The 18,967-nt window shown below is 43.7% G+C and overlaps 1 protein-coding gene across 8 annotated transcripts in view; it reads right to left on the bottom strand.

The window, feature by feature from the left end:
• The window catches only part of EDRF1 (erythroid differentiation regulatory factor 1), a 45,803-nt gene extending 35,086 nt beyond the window's left edge, over positions 1 to 10,717 (bottom strand). For 5 of the 8 annotated variants that reach the window (XM_042960010.1, XM_042960015.1, XM_042960013.1 and 2 more), the window contains exons 1-10: positions 10,045 to 10,717; positions 8,775 to 8,983; positions 6,834 to 6,900; positions 6,061 to 6,186; positions 5,010 to 5,134; positions 4,609 to 4,765; positions 2,015 to 2,233; positions 1,256 to 1,357; positions 865 to 986; positions 79 to 190 (exon numbers count right to left, since the gene is read on the bottom strand). In XM_042960010.1, the coding sequence (XP_042815944.1) occupies positions 79 to 190; positions 865 to 986; positions 1,256 to 1,357; positions 2,015 to 2,233; positions 4,609 to 4,765; positions 5,010 to 5,134; positions 6,061 to 6,186; positions 6,834 to 6,900; positions 8,775 to 8,983; positions 10,045 to 10,152 (1,347 nt within the window). In that variant the 5' untranslated portion in view covers positions 10,153 to 10,717. Of the gene's footprint in view, positions 1 to 78; positions 191 to 864; positions 987 to 1,255; positions 1,358 to 2,014; positions 2,234 to 4,608; positions 4,766 to 5,009; positions 5,135 to 6,060; positions 6,187 to 6,833; positions 6,901 to 7,007; positions 7,152 to 8,774; positions 8,984 to 10,044 lie in introns of those variants that run through there. The other 3 variants (XM_042960017.1, XM_042960014.1, XM_042960016.1) reach the window with 3 other exon arrangements.
• Between the last annotated feature and the right edge of the window lie 8,250 nt (positions 10,718 to 18,967).

The raw sequence follows: 18,967 nt of genomic DNA, 5'->3' as shown, positions 1-18,967 counted from the left end.
GGGAAATTTGGCAAGGTACTCTCCACACCCATTTGCATTTGAGAGAAAATTAGAAAAGTCACACTGTGTCTTACTTACCTGTACAATTCCATTTACATGGAAACACATCACAAGCTCTGGTACGTTGCAGATCAAGTTGTCCAACCAATAGTCAATTCCAGTTAGCACATTAATCGGCTTGTTGTTGTCCCTAGAAATGCACAATTCCGATTATTCAGTTTGAGATGTTCCATAATAAAACCATCGGAGACCGACTTCCACCACTTCTCCCCAGATGAAAAATGCCACATACGCTTTCTTTTCTGATGAGACACACACATGTAGCTCACGCGGCGTATTAACATCTTTCCATAAGCTTCGCTTGAGTTTCTAACAGGAATCCATACAAGTTTTCATTAAGAGTAGAAGTAAATACGATAGCAGAGGACTGTGAGCCTACAGCATGCTCCTCATACAACCTGAGGTGAAAGACTAACCACCCGTGTGTAATAATGCCCAAGTTATAATTCACACTGGCCAAAATATCTCCGGAGTACTAACTCAAGTGTTCACAATCAGTTAGTAGGAAGCTGGTAAACTATCCCCCTAACTAATGATAGCCTATTCTTACAAGTTATACATTCAGACAGAAGACTAAGCCTGTGCAACAGATCTCCAACTCCACTCATTAAGGACTGGAATGAAAACCCAGCTACAGGGCTTTCAGCATTTGCTGATGATAGCACCCCTCTTCCTTACCGTGCCCATCTCAATTCATGGGGCCCAGGAGGAAGGTAAAAAACCCAGAGAAAGGTGATAATGCCCAAAGAGATTTAGTGAAAGCAGATGAAACACAGACTCTAAAGGAATATCCTTTTGGTTTACCTGAGACGTAGGCTGACTGCTGGGTATCTGCCTCCTCCAAATATAGGCATGTTGGAGCCAACTAACATGTGTATATCTTCAAATGTCCATAAGATGTTCCGGACGAAATCGTTTTTAAGACCCTTTGATTTAAAACAAAATGGGAAAGACTATTACATAGTAAACAAGAGATCCATAATTTCCCCCCATGAGTCACAGAAAAACTAGAAAAAGATAAAGAAGACAAAGTAAATTAAAGTCACAGAGCTAGAAGATCACAGAGATGTTTAGAAAGCAATTTTCAGGATCGAGTGGATTTTTTCCCCCTACAAATTCCAATTCAGACCAGTTTTTAAATGGCAAAGTAGACTGGGGATTAGGTGTCTCGATTCGGACACCATGGAAAGCATACCTGACTGTTCTCCCCGTCATTGAATAAAGTAGTCAGGTTTTGTTCTTTGGGTGCTGAGGCCACATGCCCCACTATGTATGAGGGTTCAAGAGGCTCACTTCCCTGTGAAAAGTGCAAGGATAGGAGTGACTCCGCTGCCATCATTTCTTACAAACGGCCTAAAGAGTATTACCTAAACATTCAAAACATAAACCTCAAATCTATTTTTGTGAATTAAAGCTACTACAAATCATTAACTCTCACCACTGGGTGGCTTGCTTCAGCTCTTAAGTATTACAGCTATTCTAATAAGCCAATCACACTTAGATCTCAAATAAAGATTAAAGATTGTTTGCAGCTTTCAAAGGTTTAACATTTTTCTCTTTTTTGGATAAATTTGAATACCACTGCTCTTTCAGCCCACCCCATCTCTACTGAATTTAAAGTATTTAAGAAACCTCAGCCATATGGGACGCCTGGGTGGCTCAGTTGGTTAAGCATCTGACTTCGGCTCAGGTCATAATCTCATGGTTTGTGAATTCGAGTCCTGTGTCAGGTTTGGTGCCGACAGCTCGGAGCCTAAAGCCTGCTTTGGATTCTGGGTCTTCCTCTCTTTCTGCCCCACCCTTGCTCTCACTCTGTCTCTCGAAAGTAAACAAATGTTAAAAAAAAAATTAAAAAAAAAACAACAAAACACCCTCAGCCATATATATATATATATTCTTTTTCTTTTTCTTTTTTTGAAGTAATCTTTCCACCCAACATGGGGATTGAACTTACAACCCCGTGATGAAGAGTTGCATGCTCTACTGACTGAGCCAGCCAGGCGACCCTCAGCCGTATTATCCTGGAGACATCGTCATCAGAACAGCCTCTAGTTTTGCTGTCTAATGTGTGCTTCACAGAATACGAGTCCCTAGGATACTCGGTGAAGAACTTCCAGAGGATGCTTTGAAGCCTGCCGCTCACTACAGGCTTGACTTTGGAGAATACCAATGCCTATTATGTAAAAAAAAAGCCTCTAAGAGATTCTGTAGTAGAAAAATCAACTTCCCCTCTATAAAACCCAATGTTCTCAAACTTCTTTAATCTCTGAATACGTTTTATTCTTAATACAATCTGTGGAATATGTTCTTAAAAAAAAAAAAAATTTAAGGCAGAGGAACCTTTGGCAACTCAGTCCACCGCTCAAATTTCAACCACTGGGGACAACTGCCTCAAGCATTACCGTCAATGCCGCCACAGATCCCAAGATCGGAAAGCTTACGTGCCACGTGCACGGCTTGTTCTAGGAATTTACCTCCTGACCTACGTGTGTGCTCATCGGCTCAGCACCTGCCCGGGCAGTGCGTATACTCGAGTACAAGCACAGTGAGGTTGGGGTGGGGTGGGAGCGGGGGAGAACCTCCACTGCTTTTGCTGTGTCTTGTAATCTCTTTCAAGAGTCCCAAAAGAACTTCAAAACTTTGTTTATCCAGACAAGTTACCAACCTCTGGACCAAATCCCCAAATTGTACTCGTCAGGTGGTAGCGTTAGCGGGAGTCCGGGCTCTAGGTTCTAACGTTCTCAATCAAAGTTTGGCTCCAAGGCCACCCAGACACCTATTTAGCTCCATCCTTGCTTAACACGGGCCTCAAACTAGCAAGGTTCGTTCTGGGAACAAGAACTCACAAACAAAAATCTCTAAATTTGAACTTCAGGCAGTGTAATATTGTATCAAATGCTCTGTCAAAGAATATCTTTATGGCAGGCTGGCAGTGCTCAGGACCGTGCCGTTGCCAGGATAATCGGATAACCCTACTGCTCCCAGGGCCCTTCTAAACACGCGTGGAGCACACGGCGTGGAGGCCGTGTGGGGTGCTGCCGCAAGGTTGAAGTCAGAAAGTTCAGGGTTTAGATCCTCACTCAGATTTCACCAGCTGTGACCGCGGGCGAACATCCTCTTGTACAAACTTTGGTTTACTTCTTTGTAAGACGATACCATCAACGCTTAATACACACAAAGCTCCAAGGATGAAAAAAATGTGCACGTACACACGGCACAGAGCACGCGGCGTAAAAGGCATCAAGCAGATGCCGGTTCGCTTCCTCCACACACAAGTCTGTAGATTCTCAAAAGTTTCCCTGACTTTTCACAGTGAGCCTTAAACAAGGGAAGGACAGAATGAGGAGGCTGGGAGACGAGCAGATGGGTGGCAGATTAGGTATTTCCGTTACGTGGTCTTTTTGTAACGTGTGGGGTTTGAAGTCAAGGGACATTCGATGAGTTTTTAAAAACTCTGTCAGTGTGATACAGTCACATACAAGAAAGTGCATAAACGAAATCCGATGGCAGAAGGACTAACTCTCAGACAAAATATCCATGTAATCATTACCCAGGTCAGAACATGGGACCCTGCTGGCACGAAGCACCCAGCCCCTTCTCATGTACACAACACCCGCACGTCCTGGAGGTCAGCACCATGTGAACTTGCACGGTAATGATTTCCTTCCTTTTCATTATAGCTTGCCTGCCTTTGGAAAAAACTTAAATACGTTACATAGCTTAATTAGCTTTCTCCATCTCAAAACCTACTAAAACTCACATCAAGTTAAATCTATTTGCCTCCTGTACCCTATAGTTTGGGAGGATAGCACCAATCTGGACAAATAACGTTCAATACCTGACAGTATAGAACAAGAGAAAAAACACAATTTACCACGTTAAAAATCCCACTTTATCTTCTTCAACCTTGTCAGTACATTTTCCTAAAAACAGACATGCACAATTTACATCTCTGCAGTTACCTTATTCTTTGATAAGACACAGTAAAAAAAGACTAAACAAGAAGTAAGAAGAATCCCAGAAAATAAGACACAAAACAGACACTCTACTCTCTCTTCCTTCTAAAAGCTTTACAACGTTAACGCAGGTTAAGTCTCAGGAACTTCCTCCAGGAAATCCTAAGGGCAGTTTGACACTTAACAATCTACAAGTTAAGATAAGAAGGTCAGTATTCACTTACAAACAGTCCTGTGAGTCTCAATATTTGACAGGCATTTATTATAAATCTAAAGTTTAAGATATACCAGATTACACACTACTCTTAGGACTTCCAGGAGATAATTGGTACTGATAAACATACTGGTAAGCTACTTTAAATGCTGGTAAAAATTTTTAAATCTTTTGAATTAAAAAATTTGATCTAGCCATTCATAGTATTTTTTGTAGATTCTGTTTTGAGAGTCTAAAAAAAGTATTTTTCCTAATTAACTTTAGGCCATAAACTAGAGCATTTTTTTTTTACTCCCATTCATCTATTTTTATTAACAAGATCACCGGTTTTGTCTTCTTAAATGAGTTTACTGAATTAACATCTAAGGACTAACTAACCTGACTGGAAGCACTGGGATCCTCAGAGACTGAAGAAGGCATTTCAAAGGGGGCGGGCCAGGAAGCCCCATCGGAGTCAGTGGCCTGATCTGAACTGGACGGTCCCTGCTGTTCCGCAGCAGAGGGGACGGGCTGAGCAGCTCCATCGCCATTGATACTGGCCAGTCAAAAAGAAAAGTATCGCACTGTTACTAAAGTTAACCTCACGGAACGGTCTACCAGCTTTTAAAACCCAAAGTCCACGATCAAGTATAAATCCCGTTACAAAAAGGAAAACAAGACATTGCAAGGTCAACAATACCCCAGTTGCAAAAGTTCAATTATTACTTTTACGAGCTTAAAATTAAATTTCGGATCAGTTTCCCCTTCCTTAAGGGAAATGCAAACAAGTCGCCAAGTACCTGTAATATAAAAACTTGGAAAGAATAGCCTTCTGATACCAGTGCTCTTTGCTCTTCTTCTTCCTCTGCCACTTCTGATCGATAAGTCTCTGATAAAACTCCTTCAGCCACGTCCAGTCACCGGTCTGAGTGACAAGAGAAAACGAGAAATACAGCAAACCTGTAGTCAAAACAACTTGTCACCCGCTACTCTTTTACAGGAAATACTCTATTTTTTGAATGCTACTTCCTAAACACATACTCAAACACTATCTTTCTAGACTCAACGTCCATCACCTCTTTTGGGAAATCTGTCTTTCTCTTCTCTGTGAGCCAGGCTAAGACAAGCGATTCTTCTTTGTAACACGTTCCTCGGTACCTGGAATAAGCCCCGGTGTGTATACCACACTGAAATTATCTGTGTATGTGTCTGCAACACCAAAACTCTAAGCTGCCAGCAAACGACCACTGTGATTTACTGTCACGTCCCGAGAGCTTGACCAGCGGCAAGCATACACGTACAGACTGAACGGCCAACAGTCCGAGTACAGAAACGGACCGCAAGCCTTGAGAAACTGAAACATTGCTATTACGCTTTACATAAAAAGTATCCACCATCAACACATGGGGGGTTTGGGAATAGGCATTTATCAAGGTATAGTTTGAGAAGCTCTGCTTTCAGCAAACCAATTAATTCCAATAACTATGTCTTCATTGGAAGAACTTCTAACCTTTTTCACATTTCCTGGCAGTCGTGTTTCATGAGAATCTCTTCAATGGAGACATCAAAGGATCTTTCAAAAATTTTAACTATTCCCTTAAATTTCCATTTTTTTCACAACTTTCTTCACTGGGTTCCTCCCTTTTCCTTGCAAGATTCCTGGCTGTTAGTTACCAGGAAGTTTCTTCTTCGTTCACTCTCTTTTCTATTTTTTTCTTTAGTAAAGCTTCTTTACATTCTGTGCAACATCTTACTTCTTAGCTGCCGAAGTGCTGGACTGCGTGCCCACCCAAGCCTTTCTTTGGATTAAAATAATGCTTTAATGGTTGTTTTTCCACAAAAAAGTATTACCTGAGACGATCTCATAAAGAGCTCTTGGATATCTAACTCGTCTAATAAGAGAGTCCTTCCGATGCGATGTACGGCCATGCTCACGTGGGATTTGCTGTAGGGAATCTTCAGGAGCTTTTTTATGTTCTTTGAAAAATTAAGAGAAGACATAGTTTAAGAAAAAGACCTTATTAGTGTGACTTGAGCTCTTTCAAATCTTCATGGTTTGAAAGCATAATAACCTTCATTCCCCTAAGGTTATACAAACTGTACTGGACACGAAGAGCTAAATACAAACATACAGAAGACAGAGCTTTACAAACACAATCACCTACACTTTACCAGTCGTGCTACGTTAATGTAAATGACAAAGATTTAATTTTTACACAAAAGAATTCCCTAAAGTTAAGGGTGTAGGTCACACTTTCACAAGGACCTAGGCTTTCAGCTTATCAAATAAAACCGCCCAACTAAGGAGTGGGAGATTCTAAGTACCATTTTTAATTCTCAATTGGTAACATTATATAAATCATCCCAAACATAATCACCTATACTTGCTACTATAAAAATACAACCACCAATATCACTATATTGCCACTGCCAGTGTTTTGGGCGCTGCTCCTTCCTTTCTGAAAGGAGAGGTGGCCGAGCATGACTTTATTAACAAAAGAGATATTCGATAATCAGATAACTGTACCTTATTTCACCAGTAATTTTTCAAGGCTACGGAACACAGCATGCTACAAATCCCGGGCATAAACACCCCAACTACAGTCCCCAATAAAGACACTTACTTCAGAGTCAGAAACGACGTCCACATCATTTCCCACAGAATCAATAAAGTCGTACGCCATTCCAAAGCTAATGGGGGGAACAAAGGCCACAACCGTCATGCCCATGACGACATAAGTAGGAGTTTACAATACAGTATTTCATCACTCCCAGGATACACATTTTCCACATTTTACCATCTCTGAAATCAGTCTGCCTACAGCCATTAGAGTGGAGTAGCCTTTCCTTCTTAGTGGTACACAGAACAATGATGCGACTTAAGAATCACGTCTTAGATTTGATAGAATATAGTAATAATTGTTAGAAGCAATAGGAAACATCTAGAAAAAAATTAACAATTATTTTTTTTTGTAATTACAAATCCCCAAAAAACCTCCAAGCAAAACCACTTTAAGATACTATTCTTTTTTAGGTGGGGAGATAAGAAAAATATAAACAGAAATGTTTATCAGGATTTTAGTCTCTAGGATTGTGTTGCTAGGGATATACAATCAAAACTACTTTTTCAAAACAACAACAACACACAAAAAAAACCAGAACCTGACACTAATTCAGCCAGAAAAAGAAAAGAAAAAAAATGTTGTGTCAGGTACCACGTGAGGCACATCGATAATCTCTAAGTCTGAACAGCAGCTGAGGTCGCCACATTTCAGTTAGTAAGCAGCAGAGGTTCAGAATACTTACCTAGGACCACCTCATTTCACATGCTGATGATTTACCATGCAGGCTGGGCAAGTACTTAACCTCTCTAAGCTTCAGTTTTTCCATTTAAAAATCAGTTAACAGAACCTAACTCAAAGGGCTGTTTTGAGAATTAAAGGAGATAAACATATAAAGTACTCAACGCACTGTTTGCACACAATCGATGTAACTAAAATTTAAATCACTTCATAATATTTAATTGTGTTGACATATAATTTATTAAGTCGTTCTCCTAGAGGAAGGTATTTGGACTACTCCCAACTTTTTGCTAGTATAAATAATGCTGCAACATTTTGCAAACATAACTTTTACCTTCTGAGGCATCAGGATGATTTCTAAACTACTAACTCATTAGGTTTTCTTTTTTCTTTTTTTTTTGAGAGAGAGAGAGAGAGAGAGAGAGAGACTGAGACTGAAATCCAGAAGGGGGAAGGACAAAAGGGGGCGGGGGAGGGAGACAGGATCTTACACTCCTCTGGGCTGGGTGTGGAGCCAGAGCTCAATCCCATTAACCAGGGAATCATAACCTGAGCCAAAATCAGGAAGTCAGATTCTTAACTGACCGAGCCACCCAGGCGCCCCAGAACTCATTAGGTATTAATGCATTTATGGCTCTTGCTGTATGTTATATAGACATATTTTAGGTTCAATCACAGAGAGGAAAAATAAGAGAATCCTACACATTAAATAGTCTACATGTTAGTAGAGGTTTCTCTGTAAGAATCCAGGCCACTCTCTCCCTTAAATACCATCAGCAGAATTTCCAGCAACTGACTCAGCAAGTGTCAGAGTGTAGGTCACCCAACATGCTGGCTTTCTACGTCAGGCTTTTTCAGACCAAATAATCCAGCACCATTTAATGAAAACTCCCCAGGACAGATTAGGTAGTGTTAAGGGTTTTCCTCCTCAGGTGCCACCCCTGATGCTTGGTATCCACACAGTCAAAAGGTAGGCAGATTGGCTAAAAATAAAACGGCTGATTGAATTTTAGTGGCTAAAACGGAGATCTGTTCAGAACATGATGCAGACCCGAAAGAAGTATTCGCAACTGATATGTTCAGACTGGAACATAAGCTCTCTAGGAGGGGGAAGAGGACTTTGAAAGTCAAATACAACCTTTTCCTAGAGGGAAATCTCACCAAGATGACGAGCATTACAAATTAAACTGAAAAAGCAAATATTAGAGTTGGGGGGGGGGTGCTGCTGGGAGACAGGTAAAAACGCCACTGATTAATATTTACCTTGAAAATGGCTTGCTTTTCTTACTATTGCCAAGAATGGTAGTTCCTGCCGGCCCTAGTTTGGCACTCTCTCGCAACCAGTTGGCAGGTGGGAGTTTCAAGTCTGTTTTCTCTTCAAGGCGTGCAAATGCTGTTCGAGGAGGGGCAGAAGAGTATTTCACCACAGCTCGGCTCTTCACTTCATTGCCTCCAAGAAATAAAGCTGATCCCTAATTAACACATTGGACGAAACTTTAATGACACTACTAGGAATTTAAAATGCCACCTTTAAAAAAAAGAAAAAGAAATCCCACCACGTCAGGCTTCACAAGACTATGTGCTACATGTTTCTAATGGCAAGAAACGCAAGCATTTACTTAGCTGTTTTTCACATAATTTCAAAGAAAAACAAAAGTCAATGAGTATAATGTTTACGGTTATCAGCTAAGACAGTGGTCAAGCAGGAACCAAGGAAGAGTCAATAGCGTTACAGTAATGAAATGTGAGATTTGATAAAATCTCTGCTCATTATTCAAGATGTATTACTTTCACTTGAATATCATTTAGAAAGTAGCTTGTTACACGGTATCTGGGGCTTTTTTGTTTTCATTTTTTTTAGGTAAGCTCTACGCCCAACGCGGGGCTTGAAACTCAGAATCCAGAGATCAAGAGTCAAATGCTCTACCGACTGAGCCAGCCAGGCATCCCTGGGGCTTTGTTTGTTTGTTTTCAAGCAAACGTTTGGTAACTGAGTCGTCAGTTCATTACACACACTCTCTCAACCTTTAACTTCATAGGAAGGCGCTGGGGTTCCTCAACACTCTTCACTCGCACACCCCCAAGCAAGCTCAGTGTCCGATTTCACTAACCTTTCACGCGCTCCCTTTTCGGCCCGGCAGACACTCTGCAACCCTTCCAGGATTATCTCCTTCCCATGTCGGCGAGCTCCCCCCAGCCCCCGACACCCTCTCTTTACCCTCCAGCTTTGCATGACTGTGTCACATTCTGGAACCACGTATTTACGGGTTCGCTCCTTGAGAGCGGAGACCGTCTCTAACTCACTTCTCGGTTACAACCGAGTGGAAAGCCAGAACTGCTTGTGATAGGAGTAACTTGCCCGCAAAGACCCGAATACCTGACGACAGACACGCGGGCTTCCACTCCGTTTGGGGGACTGCCCGGGAGGCGCGGAGAAGGCACCCGAAGCCGCCGGGAACCGTGACATCCCTCCCCGGCGAAGCGGGCCCGAAGCCCCCGGAGCCCGGCAGGTCCCGCCCCAGGGCGGACTCACCTGTGCTGAAGGTTCCTCGGATTCTCCCTGGGACAGGAGGCTGAGCCCTCCCCGAGCAGCGGCCCCGGCCGGCGGCGACTCGGCCCCAGCCTCCTTGGAGTCCCCCATCACCTCGGCCCAGAGTAGGCGAGGCAAAACGGGACCCGAGGAGCCGCGGCAGCAACCGGGCCCAGCGGCGCGGTGCCACGGCAGAGCCAGCGCCAGAGACGCCCCGCTCACTGCACTTCCGGTTCCTGACCGGAAGGAGGTGCGGAGACGCGTCCAAATCTCGCGAGCTTTATGCCAGCGGCCCGGCTCCGCCTTCTCCAGTGGCAGCCACCTTTGCGGCAGGGGCGGGAGCTGTAGTGCGCCTGCGCTTGTCGGAGCCTCTTCAGGAGACCACTTCTCGCGGTACCTGATTCTCAGGCTCCACCCCTTGCACGCTTTTCATCTTTGTTGGCCAACGGTTCTCGGGACGTGGGCATTGGGATGTCAGTTTCGCCGAGGTCGTCCTTGCGTGGGCGGGGAGGTGAGGGTGGCCGTTTAACCCCGGCTCCCGTGAAATAAAGTGGCCAAGTGTTAGCACTCCCGCCTTTCCAGCCGTCAGTGACCCCTCAGCTTACAAACTGGCTGACAGCCCCAGGGAAGGAGAGAGCAGGTGCCCAGGCGAGGGGCAGACAGGCCCAGTGAGGGAGAGACCCGGTGCCCAGGTGAGGGGCTCGGCGTCCTGCCCCAGCATCACAATGCCGGTGTGGGTGCAGCCCCAAGTGTAGCAGCGGCGGGGCTCCGTGGGGAGGACGACCCTCCGCCTTTGCTAAAGGGATGCATTTCAAGGGCGATGGCACCTCACCAGTGTTTTGCAAGGTCCCTCGTTTGCCTAGTGACTCGTGGAGCATCTGCGGAATGCACGCTATTTGTCAGGCCCCAGGGAGCTAGCAAAGGGCATTCTGGGGTGATCCAAGGGTTTCTCCAGCGTTAACGTGCATAGGAAACAACGTGGGGTTCTTGTGGACACGCAGGTTCTGATTCAATAGGTCTGGGATAGGCCTGAGATTCTGCATTTCTAACGGACTAACAGGAGACGATGCCAGTGCTTTGAGTAGCAAGGAGGTAGAGAAATAGCTAGGGCCCTGTGAAAAGTTGGGAGATGCTAGGCTCTTTTACGCTCAAACTCCGCATCTAATGTCCTATCAAGCGTAGTTAAATGCGGCCACATCCTTCGTAATTGCTGTAAGATACTGGAAGCTTTTTGAAAAATTAATTTCACCTGCTGGTTATTTGGCTCTCTTAACTTGTAGCTTACATTAGGCTCTGATAACCCGTTATGTGCATATTCACACGTCCTTGACTGAGGAAGCTCCACTTACAAACTGTTTTCAAATGTAAGAAAACATTCTTACAAATTATATTTAACAATTAGATATTATAGTACATTTTGTAGGCACTTCAACATGTATTGATTTGGCTATCGTTTTTTGTATTTGTAGTCCTATTTTGCAGGGTAATATGTTGTTATTTGTTACAGTAAAAAAATTGGACACAATTGGGGCGCCTGGGTGGCTCAGTTAAGCCTCCGACTTCGGCTCAGGTCATGATCTCGCAGTTCATGAGTTGGAGCCGTGCATCAGGCTCTGTGCTAACAGCTCAGAGCCTGGAACCTGCCTCAGATTCTGTGTCTCCCTGTCTCTCTGCCCCTCTCCCACTCATGCTATCTCGCTCTCTCAAAAATAAAAACATTAAAAAATTAAAATTTTTTTAATTGGATGCAATTTAACTTATCTAGCATTAGGAAGATTGGTGACTCTTTTGGTATATAATACCACTAACTTATGCTTAACTATTCTTTTTCAGGAATGTTCAAGAACATGTAAATTGTGCACGATATGGTAAATGATAACATTTTAGAAAGCAAATATGCATTATGATCCTAATTTTTAAAACATGTCTTTTTCTGTGTGTCCATAAACACATGTCTGAGAGATCAGATGAAGAGATTTAAAATTTATTCTTTAAAGTTTTGTTTTCCAATTTTCTTTCTGAGTATGCATTATTTTATAAAATACCATTTTTATTAAGCTTTTAAACACATTTAGAGTTTAGCTTCCAGTAATCTTTAAATTCTGTATAATCTTTAAGTCTGTCTAATTCTTCGTAAGAAGGGATTTTTCTGAGGCAGCAGCAATTCTTTTTTCAGGACTCAAATATATTGTGGTCTTCTTGAGAAGTAGGTTCCTGAACCCTTGGTGATGTTGCTTAGTAGAAACATGTGCTGGAAATGGCCTATGAAAAGGTAGAGAGGAAGGATACAGAGAAACCCAGAAATTCGGCATAGAGAGGTCAGCTGCCAAAAGGGTCCTGGGAGCAGAAGGGGTCTTCAGGCTGTGAGGGGACCAGTGACTTTCAGCACCGGTTGTGGAGTGAAACTGGAGGAGGGACTGGATTTCCTGAGGCCCCTCCCAGGGTTAGAACCAGCCAGAAGTGGGCAGTCAGGGAGGGGGACTCCTCAGGGCAGGAGAAACGGGGCCCACGTGAGTTACAGAAGGTGGATCCTTCTTCCAGCTCTGAGTGCTTGTTAATTGCCTTCTTTCCTCTGTTCAGACATCTTTAAGTGATCTGTGTGTGCGTTTGTGTTACTGTTTCTGATGTAAGTGATTGAAATTTAATGTTGTGGGTGACATGGATCATTACTTCCAGAATTTCACACTTTAAGAAGCTTATCTATATTTGGTTTTGTATTGTATCAGTGTCGGCCTTCCTCCTCCTTCCCTATCCCCCAGCTCCCAGCCCAGCTCGGGGTGCACTTCATCATCTATGGATTGCTCTGCCTTGTCGGTATCAGTTCTTGTAACCAATCAGCACTCTCAGGTGTTTACTTGGCTCCCCAGTACCCGATGCTTTCACCACTTAGGAAGTGTTTGTTGAATGAATGAACCTCTTACAGTTGTTCAACAAGCTGTTCCAGAAGCCTGTGTTTACTGGTGCTTTTCCTCCTCTTAGAATACCTTTCCCTTCCTCACTTGGCTTATTCCTCAAGACTCATCTCAGGTATCACCCCTAAGAAGTCTCTCCTGACACCTCCTGCCTCCTGTGAGCTCCTCGGGGGCTAGTGTCCCATCTGATCATCTGTTCTTACCAACACCAGGCATAGCACCAGCACACTAAACTGTTTCAGCTTTTAGGCCACAGAGGTTACAATAACTAGTATGACAGGCTTTTAAAATGCTTATCAGAGTGTTTGAGACATTGAAATAATGTTGTTGGCTCCAGTTTTATCTTTTTTAATCTGCAAAATCAAAGCTACAAATGTTTAATGAAGTGTCTCCAAACTATTGCTGTGTCAGCCATTAATTGTTAAAGTTCATATTCTCACGCAGTCTGTTCCATTCTAAGACAAATTTCAATTTGTAGGTTAGGCTGCACTTAAAATATCCTCCCAGCACACATGATGACTTCAGAGAAACGCCAGTCATAAATTTGCTTAGTGACTCACGGCACACAGTATTTTCCAAAGCAAAATTAGAAATCTTGCCAGAAACGTTTACAGTTCTCTGTATGGCCGATGTGCCTAGGGCCCTCGGAGTTCCACCTGCAGAGAGGAGAACATACAGAGACCACTTCAATTTGCCACAGTCCCTCCATGACCCAGTGTCTTCCACCTACCCGCCCTCGCTCGTTTACTTTGCTTGCTGGACCTTGGAAGGCCCTGGGTTACTGACTCCTGGTCCTGGACTCTCAGAGCTGGAAGACGGATTTGAGATTATCTGAGGCCACCCCATCCCTCTGCAGATGTGAGCAGCGCAGTCTGGACAGGAGAATGGAATTGACTTGTTGCACATCAGACCAAGCCAGTTTAACGGCAAAGGCAGGATGAGTCTCCGACTCCCATGCGAACTTAGAGAAAGTTGAATTGCAGTCTTGGGCCCCTGGACCTTTAATTTGTCTCAGAATCTCCAGAGGAAATTGTGAAACGTCTCCGGCCATCTCCAGATTCAAAATCCATATTCTAGTCTAGTGCCAAGAATCTGCATTTTCAGCACGATTACAGTCTCTTGACCCCCGGGGCCTAGGACCACAGACACCCTGCTGGGGCACAGGAAGAACTGGTACTCGTTTAATCTGAAAGTAAGGGCAAAATTAAGCCTTGCTGATAGTGAATATGCAGATTGACACAGGCAGCCTTCCTTGGGCCACGTATCAGTCAGGTAAGATTGGGTCCTGCAGCCAAAACCAATGATCCCCGAGCGTAGCGACTTACAAGCAGGGTTCCCAAGCGACATGCAGGATGCTAAGTTACATGTGAATTTCAGGTAAACTGTGAAAACATTTTTAAGGGTAAGAATGTCCCAAATGTTTAGTGGAAGTGTGGCCCGTGCAGTTTGAGACCTCCTTGCACTAATCCACGTAACGTTTAGTCTTCGAGAGACCACCTCGACCCAGGGCATTGCCAGTTGAATAGTGCTACAGCATGACAAAACAAGGCCATTAGGAGAATCTTTTCAGAATTCTGTGATGAGGGGTGATCTCGAAAATCTCACGTACCAAACACAGTTCACAGATCACCTTGCAACACTTAGAAGAATTGTCAAGGGGCGCCTGGGTGGCTCAGTCGGTTGAGCGTCGGACTCCGGCTCAGGTCGTGATCTCGCGGTCCGTGAGTTCAAGGCCCGCGTCGGGCTCTGTGCCGACAGCTGGGAGCCTGTTTCGGATTCTGTGTCTCCCTCTCTCTCTGACCCTCCCCCGCTCATTCTCTGTCTCAAAAAAATAAATAAACGTTAAGAAAAAAAGATTAAAGAAAAAAAGAATTGTCGAGCTTAAAGAATGAGTTACAATATTTTATAAAAAGTGTCCCACATTTCCTCACCTTTTCTGTGATGGCACATAGCTGTCATTAGGATATTTTCGGAGAAAATTTCACAAAAATAAACAGACTTCATCTATTCCTCCGAGATAAAGGTGGTGTCTGAACAGCGAGTGAGAAAAGTCATTGGTATAAAAAAAAAAAAAAAAAAGGGGCACCTGGGTGGCTCAGTCAGTTAAGCGGCCGACTTCGGCTCAGGTCATGATCTCGCGGTCCGTGAGTTCGAGCCCCGCATCGGGCTCTGTGCTGACAGCTCAGCTCAGAGCCTAGAGCCTGTTTCGGAATCTGTGTCTCCCTCTCTCTGACCCTCCCCCGTTCATGCTCTGTCTCTCTCTGTCTCAAAAATAAAAAAAATAAATAAATAAAAAAAAAAAAACCTTAGCATTTTTGAAAATAAATGTTTACAAATCTTTCCAACATTATGTGATTTTGTTGCTAAAACTGACCTATACTGTGTATAAAAAAACTCATTTCCACACAGTCAACTTGAGAGCTGAAATTTCTCACCTCCTTTAAAACTCTTCCAAATGGAGTTTGTTTTAAATTTATTGAGGGGGGTGCCTGGGTGGCTCAGTCGACTTCAGCTCAGGTCATGATCTCGTGCTTCACAAGGTACAGCCCTGCGTCCGGCTCTGTGCTGACAGCTTAGAGCCTGGAGCCTGCTTCAGATTCTGTCTCCCTCTCCCTGCCCCTTCCCCGCTGACTCTCTCTCTTTCCCTCCCTCTCTCTCCCTCTCTAAAAAATAAACGCTAAACATTTTTTTGAAAAGGAAACAAGTGTATTGAGGACTTCTAAGGAGGACAGTGGTTTGGATCTGTTTTACCTAAGGCGGTGTAGGACAGAAGGGAGACAGCAGAGCAGACATCATACAGAGACCGCAAGCCTGCCCTGCACACCCTGAAGGCTTGTGAAAACCCTATCCACGTGGTAATTGTTTTCTTCAATACCACTCATTGGCATTCTTAGAATGCCCAGACTGACCTCTTTGTCAGCCACCAACTGATTTGTTTACCCCAAACATGTGCCTGCAAAGTTCACTATTCCCAGCTGCCAGCAGGTGTCTTCCTCTCTGCTTTCACTTATGCATCCTGTTTTAAATTTTGCTCCTTGACAACAGTCTGTTGACCTTTCTTCCTCACCTAGGGGTAAACAAATCGCATGCAAAACAACTAACTTAATAGATCTGAATTATTCCTTGACACCATGTAATTGGTTTGCAAGAGACTGATGGACCCAAAGAAGTTGGAAGTGTAACCAAATTTTAGCTACAATGTTTGCATCGTCTATGGCTACAAGTGAAACGAGCAGTTGGACTTGGTAAGCTCTGAAACCATGTGATTCCTCCTATTTACTTGCCTTTTGAGATATTTTAAGTAACGGCAGCCATTCCAACTGAGTTTTAAAATAAACTGAACTTAGAAGGACACTTCAGGTTGTTGTCACAAAGTTTTCCAGCAAGAGGCACAAAAATAAAATCGTGTGACCACTTTACTCTCGTTTAAAGAATATCAGTGGAACAGAACCAGTTTGAAGTCAACACGTAAAACACAAATATTTTAAATATTGTTTTCTACTTTTGTGTTTTCATGTTAATGTACTACTGTGACTGGGACATTTACAAGTAAGTAAATACACAGACATTGAGGCTGCACGTCCAGAACATTTTTTGAACCAATAATAATGTGTGATAAGAAAGTTTATAGACAGCTGTTTTTAGAAAGACTGTTTAGGCACACCATGGTACCAAACACCACTTGCCAGCTATTCTTTAAGTCAAGAATAGTTATCAAGTTAATGATCTATGCAGTATTTTCCTTTACGCTTTAACAAGAGTAGAAGAATTTTAAAGTATAAGACAATGCAAACTTTGATGTGCAATTTACCAGCATAATATAGCAAGACCCTCTTGGTTAAAACTACACGATACCTTATTTAATTTAGGTGATAATTATTTAAGTGCTGTTCTGTAGACTAATAACATTTAGGCAAATTATTTGAAACTCTTTGGAAACCATTTTGATGGCACTTGAAGGAGTTGGTTTTCTAGATACCGGAAGAACTCAAATTCTTTTGTAAGCTCTTAGTCTTGACTTTCAGAATACAATGCAAGTGATTGTAGGGGCAGGTTGTCTCTGCTAGGTATTACCTTCACAGCAAGAACGCTCTTAGTCTTTGTGAGTTTTATCCTCCGAAGCTGATCGTCGCCCTAAATGAACCCTAGAAACAGTTTCAAAGTCACTAAACATCTGCTGTTCAGGCAACTCGGTGGCCGGAGCCCAAGTGGTGGTCCCCGCTGTGCACGTACCCTCGGCTAAGCGTGAGAAGGAAGGAATTCTCAAATGAATCTTCAAATCAATCCCTCAGTCAGGCTCTGCCTGTGGGTCCCCCTCTCTGCCTTTCTAGTTAAGGGCTTGGCCTTTGCAGACCCTAATGAATCGCTGAGCTATTAAGCATTTACAAGGAGCCTTCCAGTGGAGACAACAGAAGGAAGGCATCACTTAGTGCCAAAGTGTCAGATGTCAAAGCCGCCGACGGGACAGACATTTTTACTAAACATTTCTGTATTTGTCTTCGCATGGGCATTTTACTTTCTCGGCGTCGCGCAGTCACAAGGCACCCAGTAATAGAATCCACTGCATGTAAAGGTCGGGCTGAATGATAAACCACTGGATGAACCATGGGTGTTAGCCACATATGACAATTTTTTTTACATATTTATTTACATTTTTCCTCTCTAGGAAATGAAGCCAGAATCCACAGATGTCATTATCCATCTACATACATCTGTTTACTACCCAGAAGGCAAGGATATTGCATTTTAAAAGGGTCTGGACTTTTGTTCTTATCACAAATGACTTGAGTGGCTCTGACCATTCACGTTTACCCGGAGTGAAAGTGCCAGTGAAAGCTTTGCTTCCTGGAGAGCTTTGAGATTCTGGTACAAAAGGCATTTTATAAGCACAAAGTGGAAAAGCATCATTTATATTCATTTGCTGCTGTGGCATTTCTCTCTGGAATCTTCCTCTTGTCTGTCAACATTGTACAAAAAGACTGGCCTCATCTACATTACAAATATCATTCTTTTAATGGTCTGCAAGTAGGAAAGAGACAGCACAAGAAGGGAGGGGGCGGAGAAACTTGAGGTCTCCTGTTGGAAGATCTAGGCTTGTTTATCCCTAAAACTGGGTGGACGTCACCAGTGTGGATGCTGTGAATTGTTTCGGAAAGACTGGGGTATGGAAGTACTACAATGCTTTGTGTGCGATGAATGTTTATATGCGATTGCGGTGATTCATGGGAGGATCGCAGCCACAGGGAGAATCCTCAGAGGGGTCATTTAGAATGGAACCAATCTTTCTGGGCAGAGGGTGATCTGCATTGGCCTCCACCTGCCACAGGAAGGCTTCCGGAGCGGAGACATTTCCACTGAGATGTCTCCTGGGACCTGTGGCAAATCCTTCCTCACAGGGGACTCTACTTGGTGTGATTTAAGAAACATCAAGGACTTTATGTCCCAGAAGAGCTCAGTGTGCGGCTTATCACACACATGGGTTAGGGTTTGCCAACCGGGTTAGTTAAGTTGAGCCCAGCTCTGAGGGGCCCCCGTTGTCACCCGGGGAATGTTCTAGAACATGGGACATTACTCAAGAGGCAGGGCCTGGGATGGTGTTACTTGGGTCAAAGGTCTGAGCGTGAAGACCATGTAAATGAGTGGAGGCGAGTGTAGATTCCGGGGGACAGGAGCTTGGAGGACAGAAGCACAGCCACAGCGAAGGATGATACCCGGAGGAAGAGAGACCTGTATCCCAATCCTGTCTCTCATACCTGTGCCTGGGGCCTCCTCTGGGTCTGCAAGCCAGCTGCTGCTGCTTTTCCTCCTTTGCCTTCTCCTTCCGATCTTTCCATCACAAAAATTTCAAAGATACACCTAAGTAGAGAGAATGGGAAGGCGAACCCCTTTTCACCCATCATCATCACCCGCCTTGAACAGTTGTCAACACACATCCCGTCTGCCTCCTGCCCCCGACCCTCCCCTGCCTCCAATTATTATTGAAATTGGTTCATTCTTAACTTAATTTTTATTTT

Source organism: Panthera tigris, chromosome D2, assembly GCF_018350195.1.
Source record: "Panthera tigris isolate Pti1 chromosome D2, P.tigris_Pti1_mat1.1, whole genome shotgun sequence".
Taxonomy (NCBI): domain Eukaryota; kingdom Metazoa; phylum Chordata; class Mammalia; order Carnivora; family Felidae; genus Panthera; species Panthera tigris.
The sequence above is the reverse complement of the archived record's forward strand: the minus strand, read 5'-3'. Positions and strand labels throughout refer to the sequence as shown.